The 21,781-nt window shown below is 36.1% G+C and overlaps 1 protein-coding gene across 1 annotated transcript in view; it reads left to right on the top strand.

Moving 5' to 3' along the window:
- The first annotated feature begins 6,037 nt into the window (after positions 1 to 6,037).
- Positions 6,038 to 21,781, top strand: part of LOC106668804 (breast cancer anti-estrogen resistance protein 3) — a 105,826-nt gene continuing 90,082 nt past the window's right edge. Inside the window, exon 1 of the mRNA XM_024224938.1 lies at positions 6,038 to 6,116. Within this exon, the coding sequence (XP_024080706.1) occupies positions 6,064 to 6,116 (53 nt within the window). The 5' untranslated portion in view covers positions 6,038 to 6,063. The remainder of the gene's footprint in view (positions 6,117 to 21,781) is intronic.

Genomic DNA, 21,781 nt, shown 5'->3' with positions numbered 1-21,781 from the left:
TACAAATCTACAATCGCACAATCTAAATAAAGTTTAAAGTCTAAAAAATCTATTTATTTCGAATAACAATTACAGAATAAACGAAAAATTTTCTTTGAATCGCATCATCGCATATTATTTATCAAAATAAATAGGAACAAGAACAACTCAAACTAGTGTTTTTTCCGGGCTGAATATAAATCCTATATGGTATTGTGGAACAATGAGAAAATTTCTTTACTGCAGTATTTATATTTCTAAAATGACCACACAAAACTATTCTGTCTGATAACACCATAAATTTTTTTAACGTGTAATTTAACCCTTTTGAATTTATGGTGACTTTCGTTTTGATGAATTTTTTATTAGTGATGGATATAAATGAAAATATACAAATGGAAATATTGCTTTAGCGTCTATGCTGCGTTTAGCTCATAAAGAGACACGAAACAATGAAAAAACACAAGAATGTGGTTTAATTGCATAATTTGTGGTGTCTATGTCACCACCATCCGTATCAAAACTTTAATAGGAAAATAGAATAAGCTTTAAAGGTTAGTCAAAATTTGAGAAGAACCTGAGTGAATATACACTTTCCAGTTTCACCATGATATTCTGTAATAACACAAAATAAATTTGATTTGTACATCTCAAAACACTTCCTCTTGCTGGAATTATAGTTTTTTAGTAGATGTGTTGGCATCTCCTCTACTTCTTTACAAAATATGCACGTGCCTGTTTAATCACAGCAATCTTCATCAGTCTGCAGGGTTCTGTCAAGAAACCCGTGAGGATTCGAAGTTTTTCCAGTTTCCTTTGATGCTTTCTGCTGCTTCTTTCGTTTCAAAATTTTCCTAGAAGATTCTTGGATTGTTTATGTACATTGGGTGAATTCCACTATTGCCTCATTTTTCATTTGTTTTTCTGTCGAATATACTTCATTGATAGTGTGAATCCTTATGCCTGCACCTGTAAGCATGCAAGGGCGTCCGCTCTCTCGTTGCCCCAATGCATGTCCTGGGACCCAGCAGAGTGTGACTTTATTTTGCGACCTAATTTATTCAGTTTTGTTTTGCAATTCAGGTCCATCTTTAATCTAATCAAGTTTGAACTTAATGATTTGATGTTTCCTTGGCTCTCTGACACGAGAGCTACATTCTTTTTTCAAGTTGAACTGGGTCATGTCTCATTTTCATGTCTGGAAATTACTAGTGTATTTTCCGTGGGTTCTGATATTTGGTTCCAGGACCGAACACTCCTGCCCCATAAAGCAAACAAATGCATTAATAAAAGATAATTTTTGCTTACGACGAGAGGTTGCTACCGTTACGGAACTGAGATAACAGATTTTTATACAAATAAAACTTTCTTTGTGACATACTAAGAATAGTAGAGCGTGTGCGAGCGATTTTTTAGAAAATCATAAAAATAGTGTTGACTTTCGAAGAGTTTTTACTGATTTCATCCTTAATTTCCTCACGTGAAATGACGTAGGCTGGAAGAAAAGACATTCAGTTTTCCAACGGTTATTATAACGTTGAATTTAAATGAAAAGTACTTTTTTAATGGAACACCGAACTTTGTAGGGGGAAAATAGCCCCTGGCGAATCCAGCTCAAAAATGTCTATTTTGTACGTAGTGCTTAAAGCTGAATTTCTACGCTGAAGCGTCTAGTTTCTATAACCGTTTTGAAAATCGGTTTAACTTCACAGACATTTATGTAGTTGACATTAATACCTATTGTGAGTAATTCGTTTCACTCAAATTGAGCCGTGGGAAATTGTCGAATGCATGTCTTGTCTGTTATGACTTTCTCTCGTTTCACTTGCTTTTAAATATTATTTTTTTCGAAAATAACTTGATTATTACTTCACTGTTATCCATATGAAATTTTAAGGCAATTCAGATTACTATTACTACCCCCACGTAATGACATGAATTTACCATCCGTAAATTAATAAGGACTAGTGATATGAAGTAAAACGTTAAGTTTTTGTTGATTCCATACTTATTTTTTCACTTATAGTAGCATAAAATCTAAACATTGTTACACAAGGCTGAAATTAAAGTAATTTCTCTTTCAAATTCTTCCAATAACGTCGACTTTGGATAAAATCCAGAAGGACTCGTTTCAAGTATTTTACGACTCACCACGACTTCGCTTTTCTTTTCTTCACGACTTCTCCTTGTCAGTCATAGAACGTTGTACTACTAAAACAAACCTCGGGATGAAATAAAAAATAGCCTCAAAGTCTAAAAGGCAACCTTCATATTCAATTAAACTATTTTTTTAGATAACCCTAAAAATGAAAACTCATGGTTTAGGCGATCATCTTTTTCTATGCCATTATTGGACCACCAAAAAATGTAGATTGCGAAGAATTTCTATAAATTGAGGAATTAATTATAATAAGCATAAAGAATTTCCGTTTTGGATCTTTGCTAAATAGAAAATATATAAATCATCCTGAAATCCTACCTGCCCGAGAAATACTTTAGAGTGTGGTCGGATCATCACACTCCTTGTACAGGATGACCGCGGGAGTCCCTCAAGGAAGCGTCCTCGGCCCTCTGCTGTACACCACTGTCCTAACATATGCTGTTGAGACTATTCTCGAACTCCAACCCCGTTATATCCCATCTCTCCAGACTCACCTATATTATCGGACAATTGTTCAAAAAATGGCGAATCACACGAAACACCACAAAGTCCTAAAATGTAACTTCACCCCCGTCGCATCACTGCACCTCCAATCTATTATAACCTCATCCTCCCTTCCCACCTCAAAAGTCGCTCAACGACATCCCGATACAAGTGCCCAATGGTGGGAATGTAACGACGATACCGACTATTTTAAAAAAACTACTAGACAGCAGATTTAAACTCTCCCTTGACTATGAAATACGCATATACAACTCAATGCTGAAACTGGACTTTGGGGTTCAAATAAACCTTCCACATCAAGAACGCCCTGTTGTGTCTAACTACACTATTCATAACGACCTAAATGTTTCGGTTTTAAATGAAATTGTAAAATCCAGCTACAAACAATACTACACTAGCCTCTAATCCCCACGTTAGAGATTTCTCGATCTCTTCTCCGCAATTCTCCTCGACGTGTCAAAAGGCAGTGGCCTCGTGACCTGCTCGAGTGCTGAGTACGAGTGATTAACTGATGATTTCTGATGAAGGAGGACTATTCGTTTTTGTTTTCCTTTTAGTTTGAATTACCTCGTTATCTATGTAACCCACCGAGACTGTTGACGGAGGCAGTGGTACGGAAAAATGTTCTTTTATTGTGGATCTTAACAGCGGTTTAAACAAAAACACGGACAAAAGTCATATTTTTTTCTTCTATTTTTCAATTTAGCCAGCAGACAGAGGAAGCATAAAGTTGTTTCACAGCAAAAATCTTTCTTTGTAAGCTGCTTTGAAAAAGGAGTAAACCCAACTTTAAATGTGTCACGGCCAGTTCAGCCCGCTGTATCAGTTTAGAATACATTATGAGAGAAGCAGCCAGAACATTTTAAAAAGAGAAACCCTTTAAATCAACCTCTTTTATATCAGGCACTGCGCAGTTATCATCAGGAAAAGAATGTATTTTTTAATTTGAGAACGATAAAATCAACACTGAAATGCAAACACATTTGAATATTTGCCGGAGTAAAAGATCGTTTGGCCGGGAAATAAAATGACACTGTTTTATTTTTAAAGCACAGACATTCTCGTATGTCCTGAACGTATACAGTTTATTTATTCAAGAAAAAACCTAAGGTAAAACCTTGTTCTAGTTTATTTTTAGTAATTTTAAAAACTTCAAGGAAGGAAAAATACAGGATAAAGTTACTAGTAAAAGATATAATCTAAACAAACAAAAATTAAGCACCGATCTTTAGCTTGAAATTTCAGATTAAAGGTTCGCTTAATTATTTATAGTCGTACAACAGATTCGTACCCGAATTCCTTGTAGCTAGGGGAGTGGGCAGAAGATCATCCTGTACCTATTAATTACCGGGTCGGCCGAAGGCAGCTCAGCTATGAATATCAATGATTGCCATTGCAGGAAACCAGATCTTTATGTTGTCAAGGTGAAATTTTTCACATCTACATTTCGTTGGGATGGATCTACGTTATCGGTCGGGGCGAGAAGAGGTGTTGGGTCGGTGCCACCACCTAGCGTGAGAGCTTCCAACTTTTTCAACCATCTCTGGCTTACTGGATCTAGACTACAAACTGAATACACCCTTGGATATAGAATAAAAATTATAACTTAATCAAATTATATATAACAATATTATAAAAAAGGCTTTGATGGTGATTTGAAATGCTTAGCCAAGAGAATTCAATGACCTACGAAAGACAAAACTATGATGATTTGGTGTTCATTAATTGAAGAATCATATTAAAAATAATACTCCACAAATTTATTTAAAAAGTATTTATGAATTGTTTCTGAACAAGTATGATCATTTTGCATATAGATTAATAATTTTAGTTCGTTTAACAGATTTATACTTCACATAGTTAAAATTTATGTTATTACCAGACTGTATAACAAGTTGATAAATAGTGACATATTATTGCAGAGAGATGCACGCCAGTTTACTGTTTACAAAACTGAAAGCAAGCGTAGACCAGAATGATAAGAGAAGAATGTTAAAAAATGGAACTAGAGGTCTTAGGTAATCCTCTCGGATGTCGTTGGAAGTCAGGGCAAGACTACGGGAACAGCCACCAGATCTGTTCAGCCAGCAACACACGCTTTAACGTAATAGTCATTCTTAAATAAACACTTTCCAGAAAAAATACCGTTCATTTAAGTTGGGTGGTATAGCTGTATAGCACTGAGTAGTCCTCCTTTCAACTTTTCACATTACACTTTAATCCCAAAAAATGCATTCGATTTGACGGTGACATTCCTACTCACTCTCTGAAGGACTGGCGCACTTGAATACTTCGAGTCATATATCTCTGCATGTTGGGCCCATATAAGGCCTGTGTCCTAAAGCCAAGCATCCCTGTGTGAAACACGTATGTCCTATTCGAATCCGACCTCTCTTTTATTCAAGACATAAGTGCTTCACTGTGAATCTCACCCACCGATAATCATTTTTTTTCACTTCACAGGGCTGGATCGTGTCAATTACAGATCTGGGTATTGGTATGTCCATCATTGATAGAATTTCAAAACTTTCTGTTAAAAGTAAAATTAAGTTTTTAAAAAATGAAAAAAGTTCTTTGGAATGTTCAGTTCGAATTCATTAGGTAAATAAATTTCCATGCAAGCCCACTGTTAAGCGGCTGTAATAATTTGCAGAAAAGAATGCGTTAATTTCCTCTTCAAATCTGGCTGGCGATAAACAAGTAGTTTGGTCATTTCCGTTCGTTTTGCTCGAACTATTCTAACGCTTTTGGTTTTTCAGACTCGTTTCGTCTTCCGGAATATTTGGTTGACCAATTCATTAATACCGTTTACTCAAAATTCAATTGGCTCACCGTTTGTTTTTACCTAACTGCATTATGCATTTTATTTCGCCGGGGCTGTAAGCAGGATGGGGCTACAGACCTAAACTATTACTAGTTGCTTATTTTTTTTTAAGTGTGTTTATTATCGCAGAAGAGAAGAGAGACAGAAAGATAGATGAACATCTATCTAGTCAGAGAGAGGGAGGAAGAAAGGTAGAAAGTAAGAAAGAGAGAAAACGGACAGAGGCTGACACAGTTTCAGTTGAGAAGAGAGAGAAAGAGAGACAGACAGTTAAAAAAAGGAAGAGACAGAAATAAAGATAGAGATATATACATAAATAGAAAGAAAGATATATAGATATATATAGAGAGAGAGAGAGAGAGAGAGAGAGAGAGAGAGAGAGAGAGATGGAGTGAGAGCTAGATCTTGGGTTAGGATGCCCTACTTCAGATCTAGTATTTCAGCAATTTTCTGATCATTTTACCTTTTCATCAAATTGGTGGGTCAACATTTTTCCGTTTTATTTTCCTTAATTTCCTTTACAAATTTATATATTCGTGTTATATAACTTATCTTCATTTTATTTACAGGCCAGAGAAAGGCGGAAAAAGCCAACATGCGGCACAGTGTTGCAGTCGATCCTTCAAAAATAGTTCACGAAAACACTGAGTGAGTATACGTTCATTTTTTAATTAGTTGTATATATGACATATGAACGACGCATATGTCATATTTTCCTATTGACATTTCAACTGTAAAACCATTAAAACCATCGATTAAGTTTCGTGGTGGGATTGACAAAATAAATTCTTTTCAATTAATTAATCTATAAATAAGGTATTGGTTGTGATAAAAAAGTCAGTGTCACGGGCGGGATTCGAACCCTCGACCTTCGGCTAAATACGCCGCTGCTCTACCACTTGAAGTCACGATAGCTCAAGCGGTAGAGCAGCGGCGTATTTAGCCGATGGTCGTGGGTTCGAATCTCGCTCGTGACACTGACTTTTTATCTCAACCAATACCTTACTTAAAGATTAATTAACTGTAAAAACATTCTTTAAACGTATATGCTTGAAGCAATAGTTCTTCAGTATTTAAAATTAATGAGGACTATTTTGACCTAAACAAAGCTAGTTTTTCGCCTGCCTCCAAAAAACCAAATTCCCAACATTTTATCAAATTTATCTAACGCTGTTCTCACCTACAAGGAAAAACGTAAAAACTTCGAAATGAAATTTAGTGAATAATTTTTTTTTTTAAGAGTAAGAAAAAGCGACAAAAAACGGCTGGTTGATTCTTCCACCAAATAAATTTAATTTGAAATCCTGAGTTAAGCTCGCGTTACTTACAGGAAAGAAAGTGGAAGATACCCTTATAAAGACTGCGGGGAGATTAACTTATAGTTTTGTCGTTTTCTCTGATTTCGGTCCTCCTATCCTCGCTGTTTTACCTTCTCGTCATATTGCTGTTGTTTTGATCCGGTTGATCGGATCGGGTCCATACAAATCAACTTTCCTTGACTTGATCTTTTAATTAACTATTGGGTTGTCCGGAAAATAATGCAGGATTTTGGTATTAAACAAAAAAAAAGAAACTAGTTACTTTAAAGCAATGTTCTTTAATCAAAATAATTTCCCATACTCTCAATACATTTCTCCCAACGTGTTGGTAACTTATTAATTCCGTCTGAGTAGAATTCAGAATTTTTAGAATTGATAAAGTCAATAAATGCATTTTCCAGTTCCGTTTGATTTTTGAATATTATGTGTTGTAAGTAGTGGTCCAGGTGTCTAAAAAAATGGTAGTCAGTAGGCGAGAGGTCCGGAGAGTAGGGTGGGTGAGGCAAAGTTTCATAGCCAAGCTCCAATAATTTTTGTGACGTTACACGTGACACATGTGGTCGAGCGTTGTCATGCAACAAAATGGGCCCTTTCCGATTGACCAAAGAGGGCTTCATTACTGCCAATTTCTGATGCATGGTATTAATTTGGTTACAGTATGATTCAGCATTGATGGTTTCGCCAGGATTTAAGAAGCTGTAGTGTATTAAACCAAATGAAGCCCACCATACCGTAACCATTACCTTTTTTTGATGAGTTGGGGGCTTTGGAAAATGTATTGGAGCTTCTCCTTTGTCGAGCCACTGTCCAGAACGTCTAGTGTTATCGTAGAGAATCCACTTTTCGTCACATGTAACAATTCTGGCCAGAAATGGGTCATTTTTGTTTCGACAAAGAAGTGATGCACAAACATCAAAGCGCTGATTTTTTTGGCGATCGTTTAATGAGTGTGGAACCCAATTTTCGAGTTTTTTCACTTTTCCAATCGCCTTGAGGTGGTCAGCGACGGTCGTTTTACTGACTTTGAGTTGCTCTGCAAGTTCTCGAACAGTTGTTTTGGGGTTTTCTTCCACCACTGATCGCAGAACATCATCATTAAGAGAGGAAGGCCTTCCACGACCTTCTTCATCTTCAAGGCTGAAATCTCCCTCCCGAAATTTTTTAAACCACCTTTGCACAGTGCACTCATTAACACAACCCTCGCCCCAGACTTGGTTAATGTTTCTAGCCGTTTGGGCTCCGCTTCGGCCGAGTTTAAACTCGTAAAAGAAAATCGTACGAAATTCTCGCTTTGACATTATAAGGATGACTGAATTATTTCCAAGTAGCGGAATGCTACAGAGGTAAACAAACAATATCATTTGGAAGAGGATTAATAAGTGTTGACATTCATACAAATGAGTAATCCTGTAAACGTAAACAGAATATTTTATATAGATTTTTTTTAATGAAAACTTAAAATCCTGCATTATTTTCCGGACAACCCAATATATACCTCAGGGATTTAAGGAGGGAGAGGCAAGACTGCACATCAACGAAAATGACAAGCCGAAACGCCTCAGGCAGGTTAACAAATGATCAAAAATGACCACACTCCATAAAAAGAAATTGGCTCACCGTTGTCAATGATGTGGGTGGCGACTAGGTGCTGATTTGGACAGACGATAGCGAAAAATAAATTGGTTGGGTCTTCACGATTTGTGTGCCTTAGTTGCCTTAGCTCCAGAATGACGATGGATTATCTTAACGTATCTCTTTTCAAGTGAGTTTATTTTTACAAAATACTAATTGAAAGTTTAAAAAAATAAATGGTGAAATGAAGGGAGGAGGATGAGGGAGGAAGCAAAAATAATAAAAGAAATATAAAAACGTACGTCTTTATATTTTCCTTTTCCATTAAATTTAAAGAAAATAATAAAAATATCACATAGGATCAATGAACCGAGATTGAACAATTTTTAATACAATTTGCATTTTTCATCTCAAAAGATGGAATGGCTCGGTATCAGTTTTTTGTAGGGAAATACCTTAAGGCTCGTGTGCCTAAAAGATTCTTTGAGGGTAAAGAATTCCACCTCTCAGAACCACCATCTCCAGCTCTTCACATAAATCTCTTTGAGCATTTATTTGGAGGAAAAAGTGTCTCATGCACTGAGAAGGAAAATGGGATGAAAAGCTACAGGAGGCGCGAGTTGGATTTGTCTCTTTCAAAAGAAATAATAAAACCACTTATTTCAGGATCTTACACGTTTTGCCTTTTAAATTTTTACGGCTTTTCAATACAAAACAAAACTTTAAATTTAATTCTATAAGGAAGGATATCATCTTTAGTATTTAAATTACCATTTTAAATCACCATACAATAAACAAACATCAAATTGTACGATGTATTCTTGGCAAATCATTTGACTTTGTGCTCAATTTTACTCCTAATAAGGCAAATATGTTTTCTTACCAAAAGATTTTATTGCTGTGAATTTATCCAAATTGTGTAAAGGAGAAAGTCCTTTATTTTATTTCTTATCGTGAAAATCAAAATGATACCGCCCTTTTTCGGATAGGAAGTCGAGGGTTGGAATATGGATCCACTTTATCTGTCTCCGAAAGAATCCGGTGTACCATTCGAGATATCTGCAACCCGAAATCCTTTGGGTCTTCTCCCTTTCTATCATTCCATAAAATCGATCCAACCACTCGTCTCCCGAAAAAAATCAGATTAAGGATACGTCCTTAACTTTTCAACGTGCTCAATCGTTTTTCTCTAACTTTTCAATTGACGCGGGTACGCTTGTCACCGAAAATACTTCACTAAGAGGAGTTAAAAGTACGAACGTAAATAAGTCTGCTTAATTAATTCAAATAAACTTTTTCCTATTCTTTCAAACTCTTTGTTCTGAAGATAAAACAATGTCTGCATTATTTACCAACCCATGACATTATTATAATAATTTAATTAATAATTTTTATTCCGGTACACTTCAACCATTCCAAACCAACAGAAAAAATGTATGATTATATATAAGACAAAAAAAATGTAGGTAGAAAAAATACATTAGTAATAACCAAAACATCACAAATTCCTTAATTAAAATACATTATACTTTCTTACGTGTTTATGTAAATATAAGAGATGAGCCCGAGAGATTGATAGTCAGAAACGAAAAGAAAGCTCGATTATGAGAGAAATGAGAGAAGGAGGGATGGGGGGCAAGGAGAGAGAGTGAGAGGGAGGGAAATAGATGTAGCAAATCTTAATTATAAAATCGAGTGAATAGAAAGATAGGTGAAGTAAGATAAGACTGTGAAAGAGGACATAAAAAAGAACTAGAGAAAGAGAGCGAGAGAGAGAGAGGCAGAAAGAAAGAGTAAAGGAGGGATCGAGAGAGAAAGAGGGAGAGGGTGAGAGAGAATTAGGTGCAGGTGGAGACCAAAAGATCAAACAGGTAACTAGAAAGAAAGAAAAACTTTATTGTATTCTGGGAGTAGGTTCCCTTAAGGACAATAATAAAAAAAATATAAATGTATAAAACTGTTCTCTGAGGGACAAAACAATAATTTAGCAATATAATACTATAATACATGGAATGGTAGGACACACACACACACACACACACACACACACACACACATANTTGTTCTACCATTCCATGTATTATATTGAGAAAGAAAAATTAAAAAAATCGTTTTGTTTTTATTTTATTTAATATTGCATTGTTACATAGTACATGTAACGTACATATATATAACGACTATATAATACCAAATAAAACAAAGAGTACCAAGTAGAAAGAGAGAGAGAGAGGGTCAGTTTAAGTGCATAAATATCGAGAAAATCTGCCAGACAGCTGTACAGACGAAAATATTGATAGAAGAGCGAGAGATGATGAGCAGTTGAATGGTTAAGCGGGTGTGAATGATATAAATACACCCTAAACTCAATAATCTCGTACAAAGTTTACCTTTATCTGTCATCACAGAGATAACTTGTTCAAAGGATGTTATCTTTTATAAATTCGTCCTGACGTCTGCGAAGTAAAGTACCTGAAGATCACTCGTTTCCGAACCAACTAGTCCGACTAAAGTTGTTGGTCTGAGTTAAAAGCAGGGTAGGACAGAACAACAAATCCTCTATTAAAGATGGCAAATTGCCGAAACTCGATTGAAATAGGAAGAGCAAGTTGATCAGAAAGCGACTACTTTTATATACCAAAACATTATTAGAATATAATTATCTTTTCAGTCGCACTTGAAGTTCTCGGCTCGTTTCCTAGCATTATTTGAGATTACTTTGGGAAAAGTATTGTAAAGTGCTTTAATTCCTTAACCGCAACACTCACAGGTTATTGGATTTCAAGCTCTCCTCACAGACAGGCGTTACTTAACCTTTTTTACAATAGATTTAATCATGGCAAAATGTGTACCAGCACCTAAAATTTGAAAAATCACAAATGATTGTGAAAGTTTGTACTGCTATATAACAGTTTAATGTAAATCAGTTGTTGCTCAGGAAAACATAGAGTAAATGTCCAGTTCAGCCCGCAAATCGATGCTTCGACTTACCCAAAAGCAATTACCTCCAGATAATAATGTTCAAGTCTTGAAATATCAAGAAGTTACACATTACCACAGCTTGTTATCTCTCGGTTAAATTATGCATTTTTGTTAGAATATTCGGTTTGTACGACAGAATTAACTATTTGGTTGAATTATGCAGATGCCGTTTCAGCCTGCGGCGAGCCTACCAGGCCTGTTGAATCATTGATTCCAATTCTAGCCTCGTGGGGCCGGCTAATTAACTGATGTTCACCCCATCGTTTTAAAATTTCAAAATCGGTATGGAGGGGGCTGTTTATTTTATTGCATTTTTCCCCCCGGTTGAAGCGGTCAAATAAATTCAAATCAGGTGGGGACGCAATCAGTGACCAGCTTCAACAGGTTTTGATACTCGTAGGAGTACGCTAACGATTATTACGTAAAACTATAAACTATGCCTGTCTAATATAGATTTTGATAACTTCGGAAATTGTTGTTTTTCTTTTTTAATATATTTGCTTTGTAGTTGTGCCCAGACGCACCGTCACACTTCACCAGAGCTGATTTTTTTAAATTAAGTGTCCATCCTCCTAACACTCTACGAAAGTTATAATCAAAGGTTTTAAGAATCGTTTTATCATTTGGGAGTTACCCACCGGATCGATAGTAGATTTGGAAATAGGGAGGCTTAAGTACGTTGAATCATCGGTCTACTAGCTCGTTCCATGATCAATCATTATTAAGGTTATCTCCTGGCTCAAACGGATCCAAACATCTGGTATCAATCCTCCGATAACGCACCCCCATGACAGACCTATTGCCCATAGACGTAAATAATGAAAAACATATAAAAGGGGTAAACTAGGCTGTTCCCGACCAAATACCCACGGTCGTTCCCACCGCAGCTTCCTCTTTATTGAACAATATCACTTCGTCGTACCAGGGGGAAAAACAGGGAAATCATGACTTAATATTCAGATCCGAATTCCAGGAACGTGGTTTATTTCCTGTGCACCCTTTTGTCTTGTCTTCCTCGGGGAATTTTTCTTTTTTACAATAGATTGGTTGATTAGAAAAGTGTATTAATCAAATCTCTAGCATACTATTGTTATAAAGGAACAAGATTCTTTTTATGCGATTGTTGAATAAATAAAATCTGCCTCTTTTCTAATTATACCATAAAATAAATGATGAAAGGCTGGTCGGAGAAAAGCAGATCGATTATAATCACCCTCACAGTGTCATCATCATCAGAGCTATACAAATTTAAGTTAAAGCAACAAACATGTTTTGTGTTTTTAATTGTGTGTAATGTTTTGACATTAGACGTATTTTTATCGCTGGGTCGCTGAAAATAAAATAAGAGCTTCTCTCAGGCACAATTTAATTTTCCTCCGAATCAATATTGAATCCACGTGTGGTCGAATGAAAACATACAAGCCGACAAAATGCTAATACAAATCAGCTTCAACATAAATACAGCGGAAGGGAGTGGAAAGCGGAGACTGTACGACCGGTGTTATCTATGTTGTCTCAGCCGTGCGTTAATGTGCTTGAGGGTGAGCACCCCTTCCTGTACTTAACATCTAATTGTTTCTATCAGTTGGAAACTGTTAACCCTCGGGTTAATAATTCAACTCGCGGTTTTTGGGCATTGTTCCCCTAGGTCTAGCAGACCAAAACATTAAAGATATGAGGACTAGGGGAGTGATAACATATCTCAAGAATTAACGTCTCAATACAAAAAAAGTTAAAAAGTTTTACATGGAAACTAGTAAAATCAGTGAATTTTATTCTGGTTCAATTTAATCTAGCATAATCAATTAACAGTCCATTCAATAGCTTTTTCTTTAAAATGTACTCTTTGTTTCCCGTGTTTGTGCTTTTGCGCTCCTCAGAATTTCCTCTCCAATGTTTCAATTCTGGCAACATATTGCATGACTGATTCTGCAATTCAAAGAGGGGAGAAAAGGGAATGGCAGAAAAATAATGTGACAATATTGGAACGGCAGAAGGGCTGAGGGGTTGTTAACTGGGTAGGTTTTATTTTTTATTTAACAACGCCACTTTTCTCCGACTATAGATGTTAAAATATTCACGTAACCGCTGTACTGTATTAAATGTGTTACTAAACTGTTTGGACATTATATTTTGAATGATTGAACTTAGATGAAATCACATAGGAGACGACCTTTTTACGACCTGCGCACCGCGCTATTGGTCTATTGTGAATCTCCTTTTTTTTTTAATGTAGAGCTCCTCCTTAAGCTTGGAGGCTTTTTACCATTCGCCAAAGCTTTTTCGAGGCGTTAGGTGTGTATCCTTCAGGCTCTGGCCTTTCCTCTCCCAAAATTAGGAATCTCAGCCTACATAGGACATGTTCCGCAGTTTCTTCTTCTTCTTGGCAATATCTGCACAGGCTTGGTTCTGCACTCCGAGTATATATGACTCCGGGGTCTGCAGTGTCCAGTTAGTAGTCCAACTGTTATTCTAGTTCTAGATTTAGTAGTTCTACTGTTTGTTTCTGCAATGGTCCTTTGATATTTTTTCGCATGTCTTTGTCCTGACATACATCCCCATTGAGCTGAAGTGTTTAATCTATTGTCTAATGGATCCGCGTTTTTGGCAATTTGGTAAGCCACAAAAGGATTCAGGGCCAATAGGTGTCCTCATTAAACTTCCCTTGACTATAATTTATCGGCCTCTTCGTTGCCCATCTGCCCTGTGTGCCCTGGCACCCAGACAAGGGTAATTTTGTTATTTTCTCCACTCTCTGTCAGCGCCCTAAAGCAGTCCCAAACGTTTCTGGATTTTACCGTCGATGCGGCAATTGCCTTCAGTGCCGCCTGGCTGGCGGTGTAGGTGTCTATTCTTCTGTTGATAATCCCCAGCCTTTTTATCTCCCTAGTAGTAGTAGTAGTAGTGGCATATTGTCCAAGTCTTATATGAATTGTAATCCTTGGTTTACTTCGGTAAATGCCAGCTCCTGACCCATATTCGGTTTTGAAGCCATCTGTAAAGCAGATATGGTAGGCATTAACTGGGTTCCCTTTCTCCCGGTTTGCTCTACAATAATTGAGAAACCGGGTGGTTGGGTAACATTGGAACTCAATTTGAGCGATTGAGGGGCGATGACGTATCGAGGTGATGGTCGTTTAAGGCAGCGTGGTATGTTCTCGGCATGGGAAATTGTGTGGAACATATGGAAGCGAATGTTGAGGACGTAATGGATAAAGGTTAATGGGGTGTAAGCGGCTTTGACAATATGTCTTGAATTTCAGTTGGAAGGATTTGATGAGATCGTTGTTGGATTCTCACAGTTCTACTCAGTATGTCCAAATTTGTCGTAATAAATGTCTCGCATAAAACTAGTTGAATTTTGACGATCAAAATAAACTTCCGTCCTAAAATGCTTTACAGTTGTCCATGTCTTTGGGGAAGCTGCCTCATATGACTTGTGTTAAGATTCCATGTCAGTCTGCTTTCTAGGTACAGTCCTAAGTATCTGGCTTGAGTGGAAGCCAATACTTGGAGGGCAAGTTTTATATTCAACCTTGCCTTCCAGGTTTTTGCAACATTGTTTGATAGCAAAGTGTTTTTTGATACTGATAGATAGAATTCCGGTTAGAATTGTCCTGATAGTTGGTGATGATACTTGTTGAGTGAACGGGAAAGTACAAATGGTATACGGGGTTGAGCCAAGAATACCACCTTGTAAGATGCCGGCTTATATGGTACAAATATTCTGAAGCAGAGTTCAGTTAAATAGGATATCAAGATAATTATATTTTTTAAGCATTTCCTACATAAGCAACTAACACAAGGCTGTAAAATATTTAACGAAATAGCATATCGATATAACGTGTCAAGTTCCAAGATAACAAAACTTTATTTGAAGTACACCGGTATCTTCGAGGATAAATTCACGCAATTGAGATATATTTCAAGGGTGCAAAAAGAAGGACATAGCTATCCTGTCAGATAGCCAGGCAGCTTTCAGAGCACTAAGTACAAAAATCATTAGCTCAAAGATGGTGCTGAATTGCAAAATTAAATTAAATATATTAGGTATATAAAATAATTGTATGTGTCCCAGGACATGAAGGAGTAAAAGTATACGAAAAAGTAGACAGCCTTGGAAGAAAATGGGCTGATAGTTCTTGTACCCTTTTGTGGCATAGGGATACACATTATCAATGAATATCTTAGAGAAAAAGAATAGATGAAAATGAGGAAACGATGGAATTCACTGGACAGACAATCCAAGAACCTCCAACGGTATGTATCAAAGGAAGCAAATTTGGAATCCTAAAAGGATTCTTAACAAGAGACACTAACTACGGAAAATTTGGATAATACAACACATTACGTGCAGATTCTGCAAGGATGCACAGGAGGAACTGTAGCGCTACATTTGCCCACAGGAAGAAAATGCTTTGGGATTTTAACGTAAACTTTGAAGAATTTTAAGGCTTGAATTTTTAAGAATTGAAGAACACAGAGACCTAATAAGACCATGGCATAGTAATACAATTTCTTGTTAAACTAGGACTCTCCAGTGTGCTTTAATACGAGGGAAAGGCATTAGCCTTAATGACAAAGATAAAAAAATCAAATTTTCTGAATTAGGTATTTAAAAATGTTTTTGATAAAAGTTTGATTAAAGTTTCGGAAGTAGTTTGAAAACAAGACATTTTCATGAAGCATTTGCTTACAGTTTGTGTGAAAACACCATTGAGTTGTACAATATTTTATAATGAATCGCTTCAATGGGCATTTTATTGAAATACAAAACCTTCAACTTTTTATAAGAAACCTGAGAAAGATGGGAAAATTGTATTCCGTTTAGAAAGACGGCTTAAAGTGCAGGTAAAACTTTTCCAATAACTGAGAAAGCGCCGTCCCCGTTGGAATGATTCAGAAGCACCATTTTCCTCCAGGAGAATTTCCAGGGGGGGATGAAAAGGGAACAAAACCGCACATAATTGGCTTTCGATTCTCTTCCTCTGTCACACGGGCGGACTTAACAGGTTGGAAGACTTACGGGAAACATGTTACTGGAGTCGAATATACGGGGAAAGGCCGAAACGTCCTCCGCCGAAGGAGATAAATAATTTTTATGGCCCATCTTTCCCCTCTGCCTCGTTGATCTTTTAGCTGACAGACACAGAGTAGGAAAACACGTGAAACTCCGTTCAATAATGTTTTGACAAATAGATGAAAATACATATCATTTTATTTTTTCAAAAGATACCTATATTCAGTGTGAACTTTCTTGATATAGTACAACATTGAATAACTGCATGTACCACTTATTAAGCACCAAAAAAAAAAATTTGACTTCGATTGACTCTTATATTATTATCATACTAATGATTAATACAATTTAAAAAATATCTGACATAAGGAAATACATAAATTCACTCATTAACCGTAAAAACGTAAGTTGCACCTCACCCTGTAGAAAATATTGAAGGTCAGTTGTCCTTTTCAAATTGCGGACATCAAATGAGGCAAAAATATTTTCAAACACAAAATTGGACTAGGAATTAAACTCTTGTTAATGTAATGGCAGCTCGACTGTAGGATATTTATTTATGAGGTCTGAGCAGTAGGACGAACTTGAACTTCGTATCTAATCACTCTGATGAGCACATTCTGAATTTGGGGGGGGGGGTTCAGGTACTCAGTCAGTCCTTACTGTTTTGCTTCACCCTGCTTATATCCAGACCAACCACCAGCGAAATGCCAGAATGATCTGAACGAACAAACTTCATGTACTATTTTCAGAAATTTACAAACTGAAAAATTATTGTTGCGTTAATATTATAATGATTAATTTTAGAGATTTAACTGCTCGGCTCTCAGAAAACCTCAGCTGAAAAATCTAACGTTTCTTCCAGCTTTATGTTTTCATAAAGGTAGGACGTAGCGTAGTCATTTCCGATCATGTTTTTATGTATATCTGACGCTTTTCGGCATTTTACCATCTTTAGGAAAGGGCAGGAGTATAAGCAGGGTGAGACAGGACAACAAAACCCACCACAGTCCAAAATGAACATAACTACCAAACCACAGGTTCATCATCAGTAGAAAAGTCATACATTTAAGCATGTAAGGAAAAGTAAATATGCTTACATGGAAAACCTTTAAATAGCAATAAAGAAATCTCACAAGGTAGAAATAACAAAACATTTTATACATCTACATACTTTTAAACCAATGGTAATAATTAAAATGTTACATATTTTAATAAAGATAAAAAATTTGTGACATTTTGGGTAGTCTGGGGAGTGATGGACCTGAATTTTGGTTGTTACCGATCATCCATTACGTGTTTATTACGCGCGTCAACGTTTTGGCAACTTAGCAGATGGGACTTAAGCCGACTTAACCAGAGTGATACAGGACAACAAATCACATCACTGAAGATGAAGGAATGTCGAAACACGTCTGAACGGACAGTCCAAAAGTATCAGAAACGATTAAACAACAGATGACCTCGGACCCAAGGATAAAATGTTATAAATTAAGAAAGAAAGGAGAGTAAAAATGCCCAGGTGGAAAACCTCAAACATACAAAACACTTCTTGTTCTGTACGACCATGAAAATTTTCAAAAATGACGCTATCAAAAATCGCAAAATGAGTTAAAGGGTTAGGTAGTTAGGTTGTTACAGATCATCCAGGTCTGGCTATCCTCGCTGTTTTGGTCTGCCAACTTCCTTTATTGGTTTGTGTTGACAGGATAGCCAAAATAATAGAAAACTTCTGAAGCTAGTGAAATATTCAAACAGAATTATTCGCCAGAATTACAGCAGTAAAACATGTTTGATTTCTATGTCTGCATGAACAAAAACTCCTTCGTTTTATTTATTTATTTTTATTACAAACATTCATAACCCCGCTTCGTATGTCATATCATTTATCTTTAACTATATCAACTTTGTAGTATTGGTTATAATTTATGAATAAATTATTTTGACGTACAGGCAACACGTTTCAATGTAACACAATGATTTCGAGCTTTCTTAATCTATATAAACCAAAATTATTATTTTTTTCAATGTAGCATATTTCCATGTGAAACACAACTGCATTAGTTAGATTGAAGAACTTGGTTGCCATTTTTCCTGTCCTTTTCATAAATGGAAATTATCCAATATTCGAGGCATTTTACAAATATTTCAGAAGAAAGAAACCGTTGAAATGTCAAATTTCGCACATATTTGTAGGTTTTTCAATCGAATTAAAATTTAGTTTCGGACTAATGAAATTTTGTTCACGACCATTCCTTTTTCTAATCTTTCCCCATTGCTTATTTATGCGATTCGTTTTTGAAAATCTCTAGCTCCGAGGGTTAAAAGGGATTAACGGGAGCGGGGAAACAGCCTCAGGAGTTGTCGGGGTTGGGGGGTTGGCTTTAATCGGCGGGGCGAGGAATGAGTGGAGTGACAAACATCCGTACACAGGGCTGGGGGATGGTAATGGATAGGGGAAGTATGGTCCCCTTCGCTACCATTACGCCAATGGTTTACATCACGCCAACATCACGGAGGGCAGTCGAAGACAAAGTCAACTAAAAGGTGATTTTTCCCTTCCCGGCTCTATCATGTTACAGGAGCTATTAGTCTCCCCAGGGGATCTCGGCTGACGTTGAAGAACACTGTCTGTTTGTCTACAATCCGATTCCCTTTTCGAAATTTTTAAAAAGGTTTTTGACGAATCTTTCTATAAAAATGTAGTTATTATGACACAATTATACTCATTACATCCAATATTATCCCACATATTGGCACTTAAAAGGTGAGGATTCGGACGTAGGATCAGTGATTTTAATGAAACATTTTTTTGATACTAGGTCAAAAAAGTTAACGTGTGTGTTCTTGATAATGGCCCCTACTCCTAATTTATTTAAATATGTTTTTATGAGGTTTCTGACCTCGTAGTATATGTATTCTTCTTAAATAATCGTTTTATATATGTTTATCTATCGATTCATTTTTACGAAGAATAATTTAAAACGTGATCTTAATAAATGAGATTAGATTGGTACAAACATCAAAAATTATAAAAACCAAAAGAAGGCTTCAGAACAGTAGGCCAAAAATATATATACTTTTATATTTTAAATTAAAATAAGTTTTAAGCTCCATTGAAAGGTCTAAAGTACGACGTTTTTTGTCAATTCAAAATAGAAATTTTATGGGCGGATTATCCGGGATGCAATTTTTTTCGGATGTCTGGTTCACTAAAAAATTTATAACTATTCTAATTTTTATGTGAATTAAACTCTATTGCCACCGTTGGAAAAATGGATTTCTAATGTTTTGGTTATGTAAACAATGTTTCGATTATATGTGCTCATAAGTAAGAAAAATAAGGTTGATGTCTACAAAAAGATGTCAATTTTTTAATTTTATATCCCTGGTTTTATTAATTTTTTGAGGTCATTACGTGTAGTGTATAGTGGTCGACAAGCTTGTTAAGGGCCACTACCACTACCTCCATAGCTTCTCCGGAGTGAGTGATATTATGTCGCGCGTGCATATATTGTTCTCCTATTAATCTCCAAAACCTTGACTCGTCCGAAAACAAGATTTCAGTCCAATCTTGCATTTCTAACTTGAAGTGTTGCTTCTTCTTCAACAGCGGTAGAATGTCGATTACGGAGTACATTCCAAACAATAAAACGATCATCTCTCTCAGATGTGACACGATGGCGACCTGATCCATGCCTTCTTGAGTAACCTCCAGTATCTTGGTAGCGATGGGAGAACCTTCGAATATCTGTTCTGGGAATGTTGAGCACCCTGGCCACATACATTTGACTTCATCCATCTTCCAACAATGCTATGATTCTTGCCGAATCTGTATCATTTTTAACCACCTCCCAAACATACAGAAAATTAAGAATGGTACAATTTAAAAAAATCAAACCACTGGAACGTTAGAAAAACCAACAAAGAAAAGATTAACTATTCGAAGATTTATTTACAAAATACAGTCGTAAACACAAGTTGGAGATTTTATCTGTGTTTGATTTACTTTCACTCTTTTAAAACGGCTCAAATATAATTGTAAGATAGACAGTTGAGGATTGTTAAAAAGATAATTAAAAATGTTAAGATTATAATTTGATGGCTGTACCAAGAAATTCCAACCAATTTAATAAAGGATATGCATAAGGAAGGTTTCCTGAATTAACAATAATATCTAAGCTTAGAGTTCAAATAAAGAATAATTTTTTGTATTTTCCCCTATCAATCTATTTTTATATTGATCACACAGATACGCAAATAAGAAATTCAGAATAATTAAAAATTTGTTTAGTTGAGGTAAAAAAGTCATTGTCACGAGCGGGATTCGAACCCACGACCTTCGGCTAGATAGGCCGCTATTCTACCACTTGAGCTATCGTAAAAAATTCAAAAAGGTGGAGTTGAGATGGGAAGTTGGTGTGATAGCTCAAGTGGTAGAGTAGCGGCGTATCTAGCCGAAGGTCGTGGGTTCGAATCCCGCTCGTGACACTGACTTTCTTATCTCAACTAAAAACCTTAATTGATTGAAAGATTTAATTGGTCAAGCGGACCACGAAAACTAGTGAATTTAATCATTAAAAATTAATTTCAAGAATTGTTATCAGTTATCATTTAAAAACACCTGATGGACTGAATTATGAGAGTTTATGATGGGGAATTTTTATTCTTCCCGCCGGTAATCAAGCCGCGGCCATAAATAACATCGAGTTTTATGCTTGGCTTCGGCTGCTATCATAAATGTACTGAAAGGCTCAATGAAAATCCCCTATTTCAACTTCTGAAACTCTCTGAAAAATATTTTTTTACTGCTTAGTGTTTTGAAAAATATAAATTTCCTTTATTTAAATATGAAAGAAATGTTCCTAAAATATGCAGAAAGGCGGCAAGGGAAGGGTAAATAAGATGAATATTAGTATTAAGAAAATTACTGTTAGTCTTTTCAGAGGATCTTCGGAAGAGGTCAAAACAGAGAAAACTTCCTTACGGTTTTCGCCGAGCTTTCGACAGTTTTATACTGTCATCTTCGGGGCTTTAAAACCTTAATAGGAAATTAAACAACATGGTGTTTTGGGCACAGAAGTAAATTATGTTCTTTTCGGCTCAGCATCTCATATAAGTCTAAAAAACCAATAAAATCCACCTTTTTTTAGTTTTTCAGGTACAAATGATCACAGTACGTTCCCCAATATAAATATATATATATATACAATTAACTTATTTTAAAAACAATAAAGTAGGATCACAGATCAAATCAATAAAAACCGATAAAAACAATCTCTACGACGAGGGGAAACAAAGGATACGGATCTCGAAAGCTCGGCGAAAACCGTAAGGAAGTTTTCTCTGTTTTGACCTCTTCCGAAGATCCTCTGAAAAGACTTCTTGTATCCAGCAGGTCGATAATCTAGTTCATCGTAAAA

Source organism: Cimex lectularius, unplaced genomic scaffold, assembly GCF_000648675.2.
Source record: "Cimex lectularius strain Harlan isolate CLEC.00 unplaced genomic scaffold, Clec_2.1 scaffold125, whole genome shotgun sequence".
In the NCBI taxonomy this organism is placed as follows: Eukaryota; Metazoa; Arthropoda; class Insecta; order Hemiptera; family Cimicidae; genus Cimex; species Cimex lectularius.
This window is presented reverse-complemented; position numbering and strand designations above follow the sequence as displayed.